General features: G+C 39.6%; 1 protein-coding gene across 1 annotated transcript in view; it reads left to right on the forward strand.

Annotated features, from left to right (window-relative positions):
* The window catches only part of LOC125388228 (pyroglutamylated RF-amide peptide receptor), a 43,650-nt gene extending 40,784 nt beyond the window's left edge, over window positions 1-2,866 (forward strand). The window contains exons 5-6 of the mRNA XM_048416214.3: window positions 1,029-1,126; window positions 1,808-2,866. Coding sequence (XP_048272171.3) covers window positions 1,029-1,126; window positions 1,808-2,163 — 454 coding nt within the window. The 3' untranslated portion in view covers window positions 2,164-2,866. The remainder of the gene's footprint in view (window positions 1-1,028; window positions 1,127-1,807) is intronic.
* Window positions 2,867-20,835: the final 17,969 nt, after the last annotated feature.

Consider the following 20,835-nt stretch of genomic DNA (forward strand, 5'->3'; position numbering starts at 1 on the left):
TTTGAAACCCCAGAATGCAACTTATTTTAAATGATTATGGTTGATACTTTGTATTTTAAATCAAAAGCAGTGCTATCTCATTTTATTTATTAGAATCAATTTCAAGACAAGCATCACCGCTGTATTTCTCATTTCCATGACATAATCTATGTGGAATGATTGTTAAACAAACAAGCAGAATCTTGCTAGATGAGGGACTTGATAGGATTGCATGAATTCTTCAAGTATGCAGTGACCTCTAGTGACCAGTTAAGGAAACTTTCCTCTGAGTGCACGATGGATCCCGAGTACAGCTGAGCACCCCCAGACCTATGGGTACCACGTCCCTAGAGGACAACTGAGCACCCCAAATCTAGTGGTACCACATCCCCAGAGGACAACTGAGCACCCCAGATCTAGTGGTACCACTTCCCCAGAAGAAAGGGTTGCCAGACTGGAATGACAGACGGTGAGTCTGGACTTTTGAAACAGAAAGCACCAAGCACATGTGTAAACCTGTGGAGATGTAAGTCTAGTTTGGTGGAAGGAAGAAAATCAGCTTGAATTTCTGGTTGATAATATCATAAAGTTTAATTCTATCCGTGAGGCTTACTGTATTTCATAAGTACTGATATTTATCTATCAGAGGTAGACTGCTTTACACACATGCTGAATGAATGGAATCCACATCCCTGAAGAGACAGACACTCCTAAATTTAAACCCAGAGAACATCATTTATTAGTCACCCTATTGTGAATTAAACACCCCCTTTCCCCCGCTTCTGCTTCTGTCCACTGACTTACTGGGAAAATGGAAGACGTATGTCTGCAGTCTAGCCGAGTTCCAGACTGAGCACTTACCACAGGGGTGTGTAAGGTACAAAGACTGTAGAGAAGGGGGAAAGCAGATAATCTGCCCTCAGGAAGTTCGCCAACACTTGAAAAAGTGTGGTTAAGTGAAGTAGGTTCAAACAATAACGCATTTGGTAACACGCTGACGCATTTGCTGAGGCAAATCCAACCAATGCCATGTTTCTTTGTGGATCTAGGAGGAAGAAGCGAGCTGTGATCATGATGGTGACAGTGGTGGCTCTCTTTGCTGTGTGCTGGGCACCTTTCCATGTCTTCCACATGATGATTGAATACAGTGAGTGCCTGACACTCTGCTTTGCTTTCCCTTTTCTTGAGAATTTATAGTTCATTTCCTACTAGAACATACACGAAATCATTAATTTCTCACTGGCTGCTGATCACTTGGAAAATCAAATGTGAAATACTAAACATGGCTTTTGTCTATTAAAGACACATGGTAGGTGACTGCACAACTAGGATTAAGTCATTGTTACTGACAAAGGATAAAGAAAAGCTTTTCAAGTTTCTCCTACATTGCCCTTCCTCTCCCTGTTTAGCATGGAGAAACACCTTGAGAACATTCTCTGTGTAGAACCTTGTCTTGCACTTTGTGAATTTAATGGACCTAGGAGTCCAATCCAATGCCTAGATGCAGTTTTCCTTCATGTGTTTACTGGTCCTCAACACAATTGTGTTTCTCGAGTGCAAGAGAACATGTGAAGGGTAACTGTGCTTATGTGAGGCTTGGTGTTGTTGAATTGAAAGTCTATGGATCCTACATATATGCCAGGCACCAGGCAATGCATGGTAAGCGTATATTCCAACGGTGCTTTTATCCAGGCACCAGATACCATTTTCAAAGTCATCATGACTTTCACATCCTTAGCCACTTGCATAAGAACAAATCATTATAAATACTTATGATAAAAATTTACTGTTATTTCTTGATCAAGCATTCTAAATTATTTTATTTCAGGTAATTTTGAAAAGGAATATGATGAAGTCACAATCAAGATGATTTTCGCCATAGTGCAAATAATTGGATTTTTCAACTCCATCTGTAATCCCATTGTCTATGCACTTATGAATGAAAACTTCAAAAAAAATTTTGTGTCGGCAGTTTGCTATTGCATAGTAAAAGAAACCTCCTCTCTAGAAGGGAGGCATGGAAGTTCAGGCGCTATGGCTATGCAGAGGAGAGCAAAGCTAGCTGGTGGAGAGAATCCCATAGAGATCAAGGGAGAAGCATTTGAGGACACCAACATCAATGTCAAGTGGTGTGAACAGCCAAAGAAGAAGAAAACATCACAAGTCGCTTCTTGTCCTCTTTAGTTCTGAATTTCTGAGAACTCTGCTGTAGATGTAGACATTAACTGTAATGGCTTCCTTGGAGTTAGTACCCATCATACTGTAATTGAAAGAAGATTATGTTGAGAAAATGTAGAGAGCTTTTATATTAGAAATGCTGACAAGCTCTTGAAAGGTGAAGGCAGAAGAATCAGGAATTTAAAGTAGTCCTCAGCTGCATAATGAGTTTTAGGGTAACCTGGGCTGCAAGAGATCCTGCCTCAAGAAGCCAAATTAATAACAACCGTACTTACTAATGATAGTGACAAAATATTTTTCTGTGGAAAATACATATGAACTACAATTTTGAAAAATTATTGAGTCATTCTTGTGATTCCTAGGTGAGGTTTTTTATTAACTTTTTAAATTTTGTTTTTATTTTGCATTTATGACCAGCTATCTCTGTTTATGTCTGTGCACCACATACATACCTAGGTGCCTACAGAGGCCAGAAGAGGGCATCCGATTTTCTCGAAAAGGAGTCACAGAAGGTTGTGAGCTGTTGCTACATGGATCCTGGGAATCAAACCCAGGTTCTCTGGAAAAGCAACCATCTCTTCTGCCCTAAAGTGGAGCTTTAAAAATCTTGTATAAAAAGCAGAGTTCTTGCTAGTAATTTTTGTCTATGTGGTCAATGTGATATGACTTTCTATGTATTGCTAAATTGAATGAAAACATTAGAAATGCATCTTCCTCCTAGAATGTTAATTTAGTAGTTGAGCGTCACACATGACTGTTGAGGTTATGCTAATTCTTTTGCAAATGAAGCTCTTACCAAAGCCAGTAAGTCTAAGAAGATGGAGAAGCAGTCAAGCGTTAAGTAGCTTAGCAGTAAAGTACATTGGGTGGAGTTTCTTAGAGCCCCAAGTGACCATTTCTGTGGTGACTGACAAATCTCTTACCATTTTTGAGGTCTTCATTTGTTCCGGTGTAACTGCAGCTGATACGTGCTCTATCCCATGAAGTCCCCATGGAAACTGGAGGAGACACAATTAGAAAAGTGTTTCGACGAACAAAGCAGTCTTGCCTTCTGAAGCACTGTCCTACTCACGTCCCCAGCTTCCCCTCTTCCTATTCAGAGTCTTGTCTTGACTCTGTCCAACTTGTCCCTCATAAATACATTTGGTTTCTCTACTCAGAAGAATAGCTTGAGGGAACCTCATGTATGAACGGGACACACACACACACACGCACGCACGCACGCACTCACACACCACGTGGCTTAAAATACAAATATTTGTATTTTTCAACCATTTACTCTCACTAGTGGGATGGACAATCTGCCTTTATTTAAGTGTAGTAGGTTGATGAGGGTACAAGAGAATAACTGAATAGTGCCTGTGAAATCTTGCTGTTCCATGACTGTCCCCAAGAGGTAGGCTGGGATACTCAATAGATTTATCTACTCTGGTTTCTTCCCTCAAACCCTCTCTCTTTGGTCTTCTAACTATCCCATGTTACAGACTCAGAGGCCACCCACCATCAGAGCATAGGACCATTTCCCCTCCAGCATCTAAAACTTACAATGCCAGGTGATAGCCCTGTAGCCGACATGTTTCTTCTGCCTCCAGTTTCCAGCCTTGAGTCCTCTCAGCTGCTAACAAAAATGCCAAGAACACTGAGGCTACTTTGTGGTTTAAGCTTTAAAGACCTGAGAACCAAAAACTGAGGCCACCATCTCCTTGGTAGACTGCCGGTGTGTCATGTAAAAGCATGCATGGAAAAGATGAAGATGAAATAATGTGTGATATTGGGGAGGGGAAATGCAATATGACAGGGAAATTAGCAAATCAAAGAGAGGGAGGCTGGTTTATGTATTTGGTAATGGATTGTTTGGGTCCTACTGTGAACTGTCTGCCTGTGTGCCTAGCTATCCTGTTACAAAGCAGCTGCTCGCTAAACAGCAAATACTAACATGAATTTGAAACACCGACTTTGGTTGCCTTCACTTGTTGGCCATATCTGTACAATTTATATTCTAAATATGACCGTGGAAAACATGTTAAGATAGCAGGTATTAGCTTCTCAATTATTGAACATTTAAAAATTCCCAAGTAGTGCAGAGCAGAGCCTAACAAACTTAGATACTAAGAAATAGTGAATATTTAAAATTATTGCCATCCTATGAAAGTGTCTGATGCCTAAGAATGTCAAATGTTTTTTCATATGTTCACTGACCAGTATCTGAATTTCTTTCCTCAACAACCATCTATTCAAACATTAACTCTCTTATTGATTGGATTATTGGAGATGTTTAATTTGAGAAGATTATCACAGATTCTGGACATTAATGTCATTTTATCAAGTGACAGAAAACTTACTTTAGATGTTGTATACCCATTACTCCTATAAATATTTCTTCAAATTTTGTTAATATAGAAATTATTTCTTAGTTTACATGTTTAATTTAAATGTCTATTAAAATATATCAATTTGCTTGTCCTGAGAGCATAATTTTAAAAAAGAAATAGACACCTCATTTAATGGAGATTAAGAGTGAAACACAAACGTTGTTTTGGCTAAGACACTGGAAATTTAACAAAACTAAATGCTCAGCCTAAAACTGCAGTCTTTGTTGTAAGAAAGAGAGAAAGACATTCAGATGTAGTACACAAATTAAAGAAAACAATTTGGAACTTGTGAGAATTGGCCATGTTGTTAAGCGGGTGTTGGAGATGATGAGGTATGGGAGCCATGCCTAAGGACGAAGATGCAAACTGAGCATGTTCCATCAGGTTAAAATGCCTGAGTAGACAGTGATGTTCTTAAAGCACTAAACGTCCTTAGCCAGAAGTTGGTTTATGGGATATTAAATTTCTGTGCTGTGAAATTTTTGATAGTGTGAGGATATTTCTGCCTTCTGCTATTTACTTACTATTCTGGTTCAAACTTTTTTTGAAATATTTTCTCCAATTCTTTTTTACAGTGGCAAAAATCCACATAATACAAACTTTCTGTTCTTCGAAGTGTTTGAAGTGTGAATCTAATGACACTAAGCATCTTACTGATGTGCAACCATATCCACCACCAGTTTTCATGTGTCTTCTAGCTTACAAAACTGACCTTAAATGATATCTTCCCTTTTTTTTTCCTGCCACTCAGATTCCCTCCGGATGCTTCTGACTTCTTTCCTGTCCTCAGGGAGAAGTCCTAAGAACTTGTTTAAAGAATCAGGCTTACCAATAATACAATTTGAATTTATTTCTTCTCAGGTTGTATTTTATTTTCCCATTTAATACAATTGATACAGCTGTGAGAATGGTTTGGTAAGAATCTGATAGAACATAAATTATTGGAAGTCTGCATAGTGACTGGTTTATTGTTAATTTTGGCGTTTCTGACATAAATTTATAATTACACATATTTCTGATGTTTCTTCTAGGTATTTAGTATACAGTGTCAGTTTAAGAACTTTTGAAAGGCATTCAAAGTCCCATAGTGTCCTTGTTTCATATTAAACTAACTAAAAAAAAATGTAGCATTTTTATATACAAATGATAAGTAGGCCAAGAAAGACATCAGAAAAACATCACCTTTTACAAAAGCCACAAACGATATAAAATATTTTGGGGTAACTCTAACCAAACAAGTGAAAGACCTGTATGACAAGCACTTTAAGTCTTTGAAGAAAGAAACTGAAGAAGATATCAGAAAATAGAAAGATTTTCCATGACCTTGGATACGTAGGATCAACATAGTAAAAACGGAAATCTTACCAAAAGCAATCTACAGATTCAATGCAATCCCCATAAAAATCCCAGTACAACTATTCACAGACTTTGAAAGAACAGCACTTAAGTTCGTATTGGAAAACAAAAATTCAGGATAGCTCAATTAATTCTGTACAGAAAAGGAACTCCCAGAGGCATCACTGTCCCTGACCTCAAGCTCTACTCTAGAGATATAGTAATAAAAACAACTTGGTATTGGCATAAAAACAGACACATGTGTCAGTGGAATCAAATTGAAGACCCTGACATTAATTCACACACCTATGAACACCTGATTTTTAACAAATAAGCCAAAATGGTACAATGGGAAAAAAAGCTTCTTCAACAAATAATGTTGACATAACTGGATGTTGACATGTAGGAAAATATAAATAGATCCTTATCTATTGCCATGTACAAAATCCAAGTCCAAGTGGATCAAAGACCTCAACATAAATCCAGCCACACTGATCCTTATAGGAGAGAAAGTGGGAAGTACACTTGAACACACTGGCACAGGGGACCACTTCCTAACTATAACACCAGCAGCACAGACACTGAGAGCAACAATTAATAAATAGAACCTCCTGAAATTGAAAAACTACTGTAAGGCAAAGGACCTGGTAAATAAGACAAAATGGCAGCCTACAGAATGGGAGAAGTTCTTCACTTCCAAAATTTTATATATTTTGGCTGAGCTCCAAAATATATAAAAAATGCAAAAAACTAGACATCAAAATACAAAATAATCCAGTTTAAAAATGGGGTACTGGTGTGGGACAATTGTCTATATTCCGTCAATCATATTTTAATAAAGCGCTGATTGGCCAGGCAGGCAGTATAGGCAGGAAAGCCAGACAGGAAGCAGAGGTGGAGCAAAGAGACTGGGAGTATTCTGGAAAGCAGGAAGCTCCCTCTGCAGTTCTGCCCAGACCACCAGAGAGGAAAGATGTAAGCTGCCCTGCTGGAAAAGGTACTGAGCCATGTGCTAACGCAGATAAGGATAATGGGGTAACATAAGTTATAAGAGCTAATAAGTAGCCTGACCTAATGGACCAATCAGCTTTATAACTTATAGAGATCTTTGTGTGATTGATTTTCTCTGGGAGTTGCCGGGAGTGGGGTACCGGGCGGGACAGAAACCCCAACAAGCCGGCCCCTCATGCTACCGGGTACAGATCTAAACAGAGAATTCTCAACAGAAGAATCTCAAATGACTGAAATACATTTAAGGAATTGCTCAACATCCTTAGTCATCAGGGAAATGCAAATCAAAACAATTCTGAGATACTGTCTTACACCTGTCAGAATAGTTAACATCAAAAACCCTGATGACAGCTTATTCTGGACAAGATATGGAGTAAAAGAAACACTCCTTCATTGCTGGTGGGACTGCAAACTTGTACAGTTACTTTGGAAATCAGTATGGAGATTTCTCAGAATATTTGGAAACAATCTACTTCAAGACACAGTGATATCATTCTTGGGAATCTACACAAAGAATGTTCATACCACACGAACATTTGCTCACCTATGTTCATAGTAGCATTATTTGTTACAGCCAGAAACTGAAAACAACCTAGATGCTCCTCAACCAAAGGATAGATAAAGAAAATGTGGTATATTTACACAACGAAGTATTACTTAGTTGTAAAAAAAAATGACGTCATGAAATTTGCAGGCAAACATATTAAACTAGAAAATATCATCCTGAATGAGGTAACCAAAACACAGAAAGACAAATACAGTATGCACTCACTTATAAGTAGATATTAGATGTAAAGCAAAGGATAACCAGGCTACAATTCACAGCTCCAGAGAAGCTAGGTAATGAGAAGATCCCTAAGAGAGACATATGGATTTCCCTAGGATGGGGAAATAGATGAGATCTCCAGGATAAACTGGGGGCAAGGGGTACAGTGGAGGAGATGGGGGATAAGAACCTGAGGGAACAGGATGGTTCTGTTCAGGGAGGGATGGAGAGGGGAGAGCGAGAGTGGTGAAAGAGAGGTCTTGAGAGAAGGTGCCTTTATGGGATTAGGGAGAAACCTGGTGCTAGAGAAATTCCCAGGCATCCACAAGGATGACCCTCGCTAAGACTCCTGGCAATAGTGAAGAAGGTGCCTGAACTGGCCTTCTTCATCATAGAACCTCCATCCAGTAACTGATGGCAGAAAGGGCAGAGACCCACAGCTAAGCACTGACGAGAGCACCAGTCAAAGAGAGGGAGGAGGGATTACAAGACAAATGGGTATCAAGATCATAACTGGGAAACCCAGAGACTCTGGCCCAAGCTAGTGGGATCTCAAAGACTCTGGACCAACAGTTGGGGTGCCTGCATGACACCGAACTAGGCCTTCTGCATGTGGGTGACAGTTGTGTGCCTCGGTCTGTTTGTGGGGTCCCTGGCGGTGGAACCGGGATCTATTCCCCAGTGCGTGAACTTGATTTTAGATCCCATTCCCTGTGGTAGGATATTTTGCTCAGCCTTAATGTAGGGAGGAGGGGTTTGGTCCTGTCTCAATGCCATGTGATAGACTTTGTTGACTCCCAATGGGAGGCCTTAACCTTTCTGGTGAAAGAATAAGGGAAAGAGGAGGAAAGAAAGGGGGAACTGTGGTTGGTAAGCAAAATGCATTAAAAACTTTAAATAAAAATAAATAATAAAGAAGTATTGTTGGAGGCTGCTTGTTCCTTCCCTGGTCACCCAGATTCTTGAAATAACTACACAGAAACTGTATTAATTAAATCACTGCTTGACCAATCACTATAGCATGTTCCTAGCAATCTCTTACATATTAAATTGACCCATTTGTATTATTTTATATTTTACCATGAGGCTCGTGGCCTACCAGCAAGGTTCCAGCTAACAGCAACAGGGTGTCTCCCTGAGTCTGCCTCCTTTCTCCCAGCATTTAGTTTAGTTTTCACTTCCTACCTCTATTCTGCTAAGCCACTGGCCAAAACAGCTTCACAGTGTTGCTTTTATTGGTTAATGAATAAAGAAGCTGTTTTGGTCAGTGACTTAGGAGAATAGAGTTAGGCGGGGAAAACTAAACTGAATGCTGGGAGAAAGAAGGCAGAGTCAGGGAGATGCCATGTAGCCCTGTAGGAAACAGACTCTGGAACTTTACCAGGTAAATCACAGCCTCATGGTAATGCACAAATTAATGGATATGGCTTTATTTAAGATATGAGTTAGCCAGAAATATGCTTAAGCTATTGGCCAAACAGTATTGCAAATAATTCGATTTCTGTGTGATTGTTTCAGGGCTGAGCAGCCAGGAACGAACAAGCGGGCTCTTATTACAAAGAAGTAAAAAAAGATGAGGAAAATGTGGAATCATGCTTGTGCTTCAAATTAACCTTAAAATATACTGAATGAGAGGATACAAATTCAAAGAAACAAATAATATAGAATATCTCTCTTTCCCACTCCTTCCCTCCCTCTTTCTCTCCCATCCACTCTCCTTTCCCATCTAATTTTCATACTGGGACTCAAATGCAGGGCCTCACACCTCGTAGGAAAATGCTGTACCACTTAGCTATATTCAGGGCTGGTATGTCTCTTCTGACATACAGTCCCTAAAACGACAAGGACCGAAAACAAAAGAAGAGTTGCAGGGGTCAAAGTGCTACACTTTCCAGGATTAAAATTATGGAGCTGGATAGTGATAATCCATCTTAATAATTACGTACTTAATAATGTGCACACAGTTGATACAATTTAACCAAATACCTAAAATGGCAAAAGTGGGGAATTTTATTATGTATATTTAACTGTATACATCAAATCAAAGGGCAACAACTAAATGAGACAGTTCAGTGGATAAATGTGCTTATTGCCAAACCTGACAGCCCATCTGTTCCCTGTGGTCACATGGTAGAAGCAGAGAGTTGACTCTCCCCATACTGTCCTTGGACCTCTACCCACTTGCTGTGGCACGCATATGGCTCCTTCCGAACACATGTGCACACATGCACACAAATCAAATAAGTAAAAATATAATGAAAAATCTAAATATACAATTATTTTATGACTGAGCAACCAAATTACTGGATTTTTATTCTAGAAAAATTGACAACTTGTTTATTTATGAAACATAGCACATAAATATTGAATGATACTTTACTAGCAAAAGGTCAGACCTGGACCCAGCTGAGGTATTCTCTAATGGACGACAGGTTAGACAATGTGTAAATATACTTAATATAATAAATGTATTTTAATACTTATAAGTTTAAAAATATGTATATAAGATATGGACATTGACAACACTTGATAAAGAAGCAAAAAGTAAATTATTTCAATAGTAAAAGAAATTCTTAATGTTTACAATCTGTCATTAACTTATACCCACGATATCTTCAATGACAATGAGCAGACATGATATATTAAAACTTGCTTTAGGATAGTTTAAAATAGGTTTTGCTCACAAATCCCTGGCAGTTCTGAAGATACTCTGTGTTGATTCTGACACAAGCAATGGTGGTAAAGCCGCCACAACAGTAGCACAAATCAAGACACCACACTGACCACAGAAATTGGTTATTCAGCTGTGAAACATACATGACTGCCTATGTAGATGAGCAGGGTGCACTAGGAATGCATACGTGTGTACATATCCACTGATGCTTATAACAACAGTTAATGAAAGAAAGTCAGTACACATTCTAAAAACTGTTGTAGTTGGATTTCTGCAGAACTATTTTAGATATACTTTCAGTTAGTACCACAGAATATTAATAGGTGTCTTTAAGTACCATGGCACGATTGTATTTGAAAGAAATGACAGATAAGTTTTGCTCATTCAGACTTAGGTATTTGGTAGATTAGTTTCTTTGAAACAAGAAGAAGTTAGCTTATCTCATCAAGGAAAACAATTTTATGTTTCCAGTGTTTAGAAAAAATAGATTTACACACACACACACACACACACACACACACACACACACTAAAGGTTAACCACTTTCCAGTGCTACCCCACCTTTTTGGTAAGAGTTGCAGTACTATTAACAAATGAGAGCTTAGCATTATCTGAAAAATTGGTAACAGATTTAGGAGATCTACATCACCCTTAAAACAGCGTTCTCAACAAGATTAAATCATCATATTTTTAAATCATGCATAGATAAAATCTGTTCAGAATGGTGAACCCAGGAAGATTCTGATAATTGGGATGACAAGATTTTATTGATATAGTTTCAGAATCTGTTTTTAGAATAACCACCAAGAAACTACCACTTGGTCACATGTTTTACATGCAGCATCAAAAAAAAAATTCAGAAAGGGTAGTTAAAACACCTGTCTTTTCCAAATCATATTCATGAGAGCAAGGTTTTCTTTCTGTGAGTCAAGTAAAGAATCATTAATAACGGGGCTCCCTAAGAGGCTGATTCTTAAAAAATAACCCTCTCAGGGTTCAATTAAAGACATCAAAATAAGTTAAAGGACCTAAAATCTGAGGGTTAAGAAGTCTACTCACAGCAGGTTCTTTCTTACCGTATCTCTTTTTTCTTCCCCTTATTCTCTTTTCCCATTGTTTTTTCTTGTTCTATCTGTTACAAACATTCCCAGACATATATACCCTTATTACCAGCAATTCCCCAGCCCTAGCAGGTTCCAGGGCTGGAATTCTTTTGCCCCAATAGAATCAGATAAGAGTTTTTACAAACACACACAGATCCATGGCTCTCAGCTCAAAAGTGTGCATCCAGTAAACTATTTAATGGAGAAAGTTAGTTAAGAAAGGAATTAAATCATCAGGGAATTCTAGAGTGGAAGGTTAGTATGCTATGCTATATTTTTAGGTGGTTAGAAAGAGTTAAAAAGGTTTATTTTTAGTAAAATTATGAATAGGGCATGGATTGTTTAAATCAGTGCACTGCTTCTTTTCTCCCAGCATGAATAGAAGATATCAGGTAACCAGATAACCTGCGTAAACAGTCAGGGGGTAAGCTAATGACTCCTAATTTGATAGGAACAATTAAGACACTGCAATTTCTATGGGTCTAGGTTTGAAGTTTTGCCCTAGGTGGTAGAAACAAAGACCTTTAAATTATCAGTTCTGGGGTATGCTGTTTATCAGCCATTCTGAACATGCGTGTTGAGTTTTTCTCTGTGTTGTAGCTAATTATCTCTTCCACTGTTCTTGCGAGTAAAACACAAGCAGTAAATTTCTTGAATTAAAATCATTGGAGAGGTGAAAGTGAATGTAAGGAATTAAGAATCTTTTAAGTGAGGTAAAACCAGAGCAGCAGCTTGGGCAGGTAGTAATTTTATGTCCTTGGAGATCTGTGAATATCTTAAAAAGAATGTTTTTTCCTAAACCCTAAACACTGACCAAACGCTTGCTGATAAAGATACTCGCAGGAAGGCAGATCTCTGGTTTTACCTATGAGGAAGAAACAAAGGCCTGGCAGTGGGAAACTGTTTTCACATATAGCACAAAGGCATCGGAAACAGTTCTGAACTGTTGGAATTAATTCCTAAATGTGTAACAAAAGGGGAGTCAGCTACAGTGAAAATCTTCAGCAAAAGATAGCCTCTTTATTCACTAAGCAATAACGTCAAAATTTCCTTGAATTGAGATTTAACCTTTACCAAGGCTTTTAGTTCTGACAAACTGCTTGTGAAAGATGGCTGAGTAATTACTGTATCATGTTCTGGCTTGTAGCAGACCATAAAGCAACTGTCTGAGCATCAGCTTAGAAATGAAAATCCAATTGTCCTCTACTGAGTCTACTGTAGGAACTTCTGACAGTGTAAAACAATACCTGTCTTCTAAAATTATTTTTGTTTTAAAAATCACTATCTTCATTTTTTTATTCATTGATAACTATATACATGTCTATATTGCATTTTGACCTTTTATTACCCAATTGCCACCTCTCACACCCATTTAACTCTTGTCATACCTCTTCTTATCACACAGTCTCCCTCTGCTTTACTTTCTTTTCCTTTGCTTTGTTTGTGGCCCACTGAGTTTAATTAATGTTGCACTCATGAGCATGGGTGAAGGGTTATTTATTGGAGTTGGACAACTTACCAGGGCCTACGTCACTGAAAAAATGGCTCCCTTACATCAGCAACCATTAAATGCCAATAGCGTCCCAAGAAGGTCCTCTTCCCCCACCCATGATGGAACAGGCAGGCACCCACAGATGCTGTATGTTCATGACTACAATGACCATGTCAGATCCGGAAGAGAATGTCTCTCATCATCCTTCCCTATCCTCAAGCTCTCATTCCCAATTCTCTAATCATCACATTCTACAAAATGAAGCTTCTCTGACCAAGCTTAGTGCAGCACTAAGATAGTTCTATAAACATAAATATTTAGATGTCATTTTGTCTACATGTCCATTTAGTAAAATATCAGTAGTAAATTCTATCATAGGGCCCAAGACCTCCTAGCCATAAACTTTTGACAAGTTTATAGTACTAGGCATGTATTCTCTCCTGTGAGGAGGCCTCAGATCTAATCAGACATGCTTGGTTCATTCAAGAACAAATTTTGAAAATGGCACTGCTATTTCCTTTTTGTACCCCATCTCCAGTAGACCCGCTATTTCAAGTGGAGGCCAACTGACACCATGCAGAGAATATATAAAAGCCTTGCTGGTCATATAGCCATCCGTTTAGTTGATTGCATAGTGGACTTCAGATGACTCAGCCCCAGATTTGAAATCAAACTTGCAGTGAATCAAATAGATGTCTCATTGATCAAATGTGAATAAAACAGCTATTTTTGTTTTCAGGGAGGGTATGACTTGCTATACAGCAGTAAAAAATGGCATCATATCACCCATCTTAGATCTAAGATGGGTAAATATTTTGCTGGTATTGCGATGGATGATGTAGTTATTTTGTTTAGTTACATCTGCATGAAAAAATACACAGCTCTATTTTTCACACTCATTTATATGCACAGATACAGCTTCTAAGTTTTGTATTTTAGATCATCCAGAAAAGCATTACCTATGCATGACATGTTTTAGTACTGAGTAGTCCCAGTGTCAGCTATAGGCTGATGACTAAGAACAAAAGTCTTGGAGATATCATCTGAAGATGACACAACTGGTTATAATTAGTGGCAGACTTGACAGGACAGAGAGATGCCTTCTCTGGCAGTCAATGGTATCTTGCAATGACTCACTGTGACTTTGGACGGATCCTTCATCTTGAAATATCAGAGACATTTTCTCCCTTTTCTGCCACATTTAAAGAACAGGTGACTAAGCATAAAGGATGGCAATGGTGATGATTCTTCTGGCTGTATTCACAGGGACCAATGTAATATCAAATCTTTAATGATTCCTTTTAATCTGATGGTCATCACTTTGAATAGCAAGTATTTAGTTCCTTGCCTGTGTTGGGCACCTTGACAGGTATTTCAGTGACTACCTTGAACAAGGTACAGGCAGAGACACACACAATTCCATATGAATGCTGAAAGCTGCAGTCAGAGAAGGTTTCAAAAGCACTTGAGAAGTTCCTGTTTCCAGGAAGACTTTCCGGAGAATATGCCATCTGAGTCCATACTGGAAGGAAGATTAGGAGAGAGGAAAGGAATGTAAATACAGATGGTGCAGACCGAGGTAGGAGTAGGCTGGATGAGGGTTGATTATGCATGAATCCTATGAAGGCATTTTCTCAATTGTTCTTGCTTGGGCCAAGTTAAAAACCAAAATCAACCAAATAAACAAACAAACAAACAAACCAAACAACTAGGGCACCCCATCCAGGACCTAACCAATTTATTTGATGTCTTACTTTCTTAGGTTGTCTTTCATTAAATTCTGCTGTATTGTATGAGAAATGAAAAATAATTACCCTTTTTATTTCATAGTAACTACTTATGAGATAACACAGATCACAACACCTGGCTTCTTCTGAAAATCCACCAGTCCCTTCACAGATATGGCTGCTTCTCTGGTGTTGTTTGAAGTCACATAATGCATGAAGCAAAACAAATACTTTAATAACTAACTACCACAAAGGAGATAACATGTACAATATTAAAAACTAGTGTATATTATTTCTAACCATTAACTTAAAATACCAAACCCATAGTCATTTCTTGCCATAATTCTAACATTTTGTCAAGTAAATGTAGGAACATCAGAAGTTATATGATACATAACTTTAAAAAAGATGGTTTTGTTATTTGTGTGTTATATGTATATACATGCATGTATGTTACATGTGTGTCAGTGCTTTCTGAAGACCAGAAGAGGATGCTGGATTCCCTGAATCTGGCATTACAGACAATTGTGAGATGCCTGTGGACAGTGCTAGCAACTGAACTCTGGTCTTGGTGTAGGAGGGTCTTCTTTCTATGTGTTGCTTTCATTGGTTGAATAAAGAAAACTGCCTTGGCCTTTTGATAGGTCAAAACTTAGATTGGCAGAGTAGACAGAACAGAATGCTGGGAGAAAGGAGGCAGAGACAGAGAGTTGCTTGCCATGAAGCTGCCAGGTCAGACATGCTGAATTATTCCCGGTAAGCCATGAGCTCGTGGTGACATACAGATTATTAGAAATGGGTTGAATCATGATGTGAGAGTTAGCCAATAAGAGGCTAGAAATAATGGGCCAGGCAGTGTTTAATGAATACAATTTGTGTGCTGTTATTTCAGAATATAAGCTAGCCAGATGGCTGGGACCCGGGGGTGGCAGAAAGTGGCCCACTGCTCCTTTTACAACAGAGTGGCACTCCAACATGGTAACTAACTCCATGTAAAACCTCAGAGGGCTTAAAAAGGAATTCTAGACACAAATATAGAGTTTAACACAGTTTTTTGCTGTTTGTTGGCTGGGTACCGCAGAGAAATTTGCCTGACTCAGCAGTCGTAGCAGGAATAAAGCTGCATGGTTTTAAAACACAGCTTCCTGGGCTGTGCTGCCAGTGTGAACTCCAGCTATAAAGCATTTCAATGGTTTTTATGGGACCGGATGTTCTTCTGTAGTATCTCCTAACTTCTGAGCCACCTCTCTAGATCCATAACATGTATAACTCTGAAACCTGTTTACTTACAAAATTTGTGCTTCTTTGGTGGGTTCATTAGTATGTGTGCATATACATTTGTGTGTATGTGTGTGTGCATATGTGTTTCACAAATGCTGACTTAGAAGATAGCAATTTAGACCTTTCTGGAATGAGTTTAGCAGTAATTGTTGGTTTTGGTGGGTGTGAATCATGCACGTTGTATCTGTAGTGGAGTTATAGAATGTACCTAACCCTGGTAGGGCTGAGAGGGGCACAAAGGTTCACCCTGTTCATTGGTCACTTCTCAGTAGTGATGAGAAACTCTTCCTTTGTGCAAGTTGTTTGGAACATTAGTAATTTCTATAGGCTGAACATATGGCGTTTATAGTAAAATGCCCCATGTCTGTGCATATAATCATACACAGTTCATCCAACAGAAAAGAACCACTAGTGTCCTTGGGATTTTCTCATCCTCATGTCAAATGAGATCATGTTCAGTATTACAGAAGAGTGAACTCTTCAAGAATAACTAACATGTTCAAGGTAATAAACATGTCTACATCCAGTGACATATTTGTTACCTATAAAGTCAATCAGATTTGGCATTCTCATATCAGGTATTCTCACAATAGCTCACTTGGGGAACTGCTCCCAGTACTCTCCTTTCATTGCAACACTTCCTTTTTGCAAAATACAGAAGAAATTAAAAGCCCAGTGCTAAGTTAGACACTCTGAGTCAGAAATCGGCTGTTGGCACTGTTACTATGCATATGGCACAGTCTATGCTAATTAATCTCTCAGAATGATATGTTGCTATCTCTTGCATTAGTTTGGAAGAGCAATAAAAATTATAATTATATATGTAATTATATATAATTATATAATATATAATTAAAATTATACATGCAAATTACCTAGTGCAGTGTCTGGCCTGAGGTGAGCAGTCAAATGATGTTAGATATGATCAAGAGTTTCAAATGCTACAAGCAACATGGAAAAACAGAGTAGAGACTAGCTTTTCAAGTTAGCAAGAAATGTGACCAGCTCTTCCTACCCCCATGGGAAAAACTCTCTCTCTCTCTCTGTGTGTGTGTGTGTGTGTGTGTGTGTGTGTGTGTGTGTGATATCCCCAATGAAGTTTCCTCTCCTTCCTTCCCTCCCATCCCCTGACCACTCATCCTCTGTTTCTGTTCAGAAAGGGGCATGCCTCCCATTGGTATTAATAAAGCAAGGCATATCAAGTTACAGTAGGGCTAAGCACGTCCCCTTGTATTAAGGCTGGGCAAGACAATCTAGCATGAGGAATGGTTCCTAAGAGCCAGCCAAAACATTAGAAAACATTAAGGAAAGCCCCTACTCCCACTGTTAGGAGTCCCTCAAGTAGATCAAACTACACAACAGTCACAAATACGTGGTGGACCTAGGTTGGTCCCATGCAGGTTCCCTGGTTGTTGGTTCAGACGCTGTGAGTTCCTGTGAGCCAGGTTTGTTGTTTCTATGGGTTTTTTTGTCATGTCCTTGACTACTCTGGCTTCTACAATCCTTCCTCCACCTCTTCACCAAGATTCCCTGAGTTTGACCTAATGTTTGGTTGTGGGTCTAAGTCTCTGTTTTCATTAGTTACTGGATGAATGCTCTCTGATGACAGTTAGGGTAGCTGCCAATCTGATCACAAGAGATGGCCAGTTCAGACTACATATGCACTCTTCCTAGAAGTCTTACTTGAGGTCATCCTTGTAGATTCATGGCAGTTTCCCTTGCATCAGGTTTCTCCCTGACCCTGAAATGCCTCCCCTTTTCAATCTTCTCTTTTAGTACTCTCCCCCTCCATCCACTCTTCAATCAGACCCTTTAAGTTCCCATCCCCACCCACTCCCAGTCCACCCAGGAGATCTCTTCTATTTCCCCTTCCCAGAGAGATCCAAGTGTCCCCCCTTGCACTCTCCTTGTTACCTAGCCTCTCTGGGTCTGTGAATGAGAGCATGGTTATCCTTTATTTTACAAATAATATCCACATCCAAGTGAGTGCATACCGTGTTTGTCTTCCTGGTTCTGGATTATTTAACTAAGGATGATTTTTTTCCAGTTCCGTCTATTGGCCTTCAGATTTCCTGATGTCATTTTTTTTAACAGCTGAGAGTAGTCCCAGTGTGTAAATGTATAATATTTTCTTTATCCAGACTTTGGTTTAAAGGTATTTAGATTGTTACCAAGTTTTGGTTATTACAAATAATGCTACTATGAGCATAGTAAGCAAGTGCCCTAGGGGCATGATTGAGCATCTATTGGGTTTGTGTCCAAGAGAGCTTGCTATTGTTGAGTCTTGAGGTAGAGTTTTTCCTAATTTTCTGAGAAATTGCCTTACTGATTTCAAAGCTGGTGTACCTATTTGCACTCCCATCAGCAAGGAAGGAGTGTTCCCTGTAACATGAAGGGGCCTGCTTGTTGGGGTATCTGTCCCACCCAGTACCCCACAGCTGGCAAGCCCCAAAGAAAATTACACAGAAGTCTCCATAAGTTGTTAAACTGATTGGCCCATTAGCTCAGACTACTTATTAGCTCTGGTAGCTTATATTAACCCATTATTCTTATCAATGTTAGCCACATGGCTCTGTACCTTTCTTAGTGGGGCAGCTTACATCTTGCCTCTTTGGTGGTCTGGGCAGAACTGCAGAGGGAGATTCCTGCTTCCCAGAATACTCCTGTTCTCATCATCCTGCCTCTAATTCCTGTCTGGTTGACCCACCTATACTTCCTGCTTGGCCAATCAGCATTTATTTAAAATATGATTGACAGAATACAGACAATTCTCCTGCACCCCCCCTCTTTTTTTTTTAAACAAAGGAAAATATCCATAGTCCATTTTTTGGGAAGTAGTATTCCAGGCTACTTCCAGTTGATCGGGGGCATTGATAATCTTATGGGAACCTAAAAAAAATTTAGAGTTATAATCAAGTCCTGACTAGAGTATCCTGTGAGTCATGATCATCTCAAGCAGCAGTCTTGAATATGTTCTGGATGTAGAACTCTGACATCAGGGCCATCTGTTCTTACCAGAGATTTCTCAGGTGATCTTCCTTGATCAAACTGGATTTTTCTTATCTCAGAATGAATACACAGTCTCTCATTTTCTGTGGAAACAAAAGCAAAATCTCTTCTCCAAAGTAACAAACCTTTTGACTTTAATTTTGAAGTCAAGGTATTTTCAAAATGCCTATCTTGGATTAATTCAGCAGCATTTATAAGCAAATAGCTTTAAGCAACTGTTGCTCCTTTCTCAGCATTCAAACAATTCAAAGAGAGCATAAAAGCATGCAGTATCAAGATTCTCTGTGTATTTTCCATCTTTGTGAGGCTTTATTTTAATCTCTATTTCTTTTATTTTTACTTTTACCTTTTGAAACAGGTTCTCTGTATATCTTCATCCTGGAATAAATCTGTAGACCAGGCTGTCCTTGAACTCACAGAGACCCGACAGTCTCTGCCACCCCAGTGCTGGGATTAAAGGTGTATGCTACCATACTTTGAACTTACAGAGATCTGTCTGTCTCTGCCTCCCAGGTATTGGGATTAAAGGTGCGTGCTACCACACCTTGAAGTCACAGAGGTCAATCTACCTCTGCCCCTTGAAGTCACAGAGGTCAATCTACCTCTGCCTCCCAAGTGTTGGGATTAAACGTGTGTACCACCACACCCAACTACTCTTTTTTTTCCCTCAAAGTTTATTAAAATACAAAAGTCTCCATTTCCGTCCCTCCTCCCAACACCCTCCCACTCCCCCCACTCCCTCCCCTCCTCCCTCTCCATCCCCAATAGCAGTCAGGGTCTCCCGCCCTGCCGGCAGTCCAAGCTCCTCTACCCTCCCTCCAGGTCCAGGAAGGTGAGCATCCAAACAGACTGGATCCCAAAAATCCAGTATATGCAGAGGAAACAAGTCCCAGTGTCATTGTCGATGGCTTTTCAGAAAGACTCCAGGCCAGCCACATTCAGAGAATCCGACCTCAATCAGAGAATCTGGCTGGATTACGTCCTCGCTCAATCTCAGACAACTAGCCTTGGTGAACTCTCATTAGATCAGTCCCCTTGTATCAGTGGGTGATCGCACCCCTCGCGGTCCCGATCCCGATCTCGATCTCCTTCCTCATGTTCTTCCTCCTTCTGCTCCTCGTTTGAACCTTGGGGGACTCCGTCCGGTGCTCCAATGTGGGTCTCCGTCTGTATCGCCATCCATAGACGGATGAAGGTTCCCTCTGATCTTGCCCTCCTTGCTCACATTCTCTTTCCTTCTGCTTCTCGTTTGGACCTAGGGAGTTAAGTCCAGTGTTCCAATGTGGGTCTCCGTCTCCATCTCCATCCATTGCCAGATGAAGGATCTATGGTGATAAGCAAAATATACATCAGCATGGTTATGGGCCAAGGCCAGTTCAGGCACCCTCTCCTCTATCCAGAGAACAATCTGGGGATCTCTCCTTGGAACTGGGATCCCATTTATAATCAAGTCTCTAGTAAACCCTAAACTGACTCCCTTAGTTGAGAAATATTCTTCCCTGATCCCATATCTATCCTTCCTCCCTCCTCCGCTCCCAGTCCCCCGAGCATTCCCCATTCCTCCCCTGCTCCCTTCGCTCTAACCCTATCCCCTTCGAGCAACCTTCCCACCCCCTCCAAGCACCCGAGGTTACCTGGGACTCTTGTCTATTTTCAATCTTCAGGAGGAAAACTACCTGAATTTTCTTCAGGTTCACCCTCCTATCCTAGCTTCTCTAGGATCACGAATAATAGGCTCAAAGACCTTTAATTATGGCTAGAATCCACTTATGAGTGAATACATACCATATTCCTCTTTTTGGGTCTGGCTTACCTGACTCAGTAAAGCGTTTTCTTTTTTTTTAAATTATTATTATTTTTTTATTTATTTTATTTTTTATTTAATTTTTTCTGGGAACCCCTCCAGAA

This window comes from Myodes glareolus, chromosome 6 (genome assembly GCF_982192425.1).
Source record: "Myodes glareolus chromosome 6, mMyoGla1.1, whole genome shotgun sequence".
NCBI classification, from domain to species: Eukaryota; Metazoa; Chordata; class Mammalia; order Rodentia; family Cricetidae; genus Myodes; species Myodes glareolus.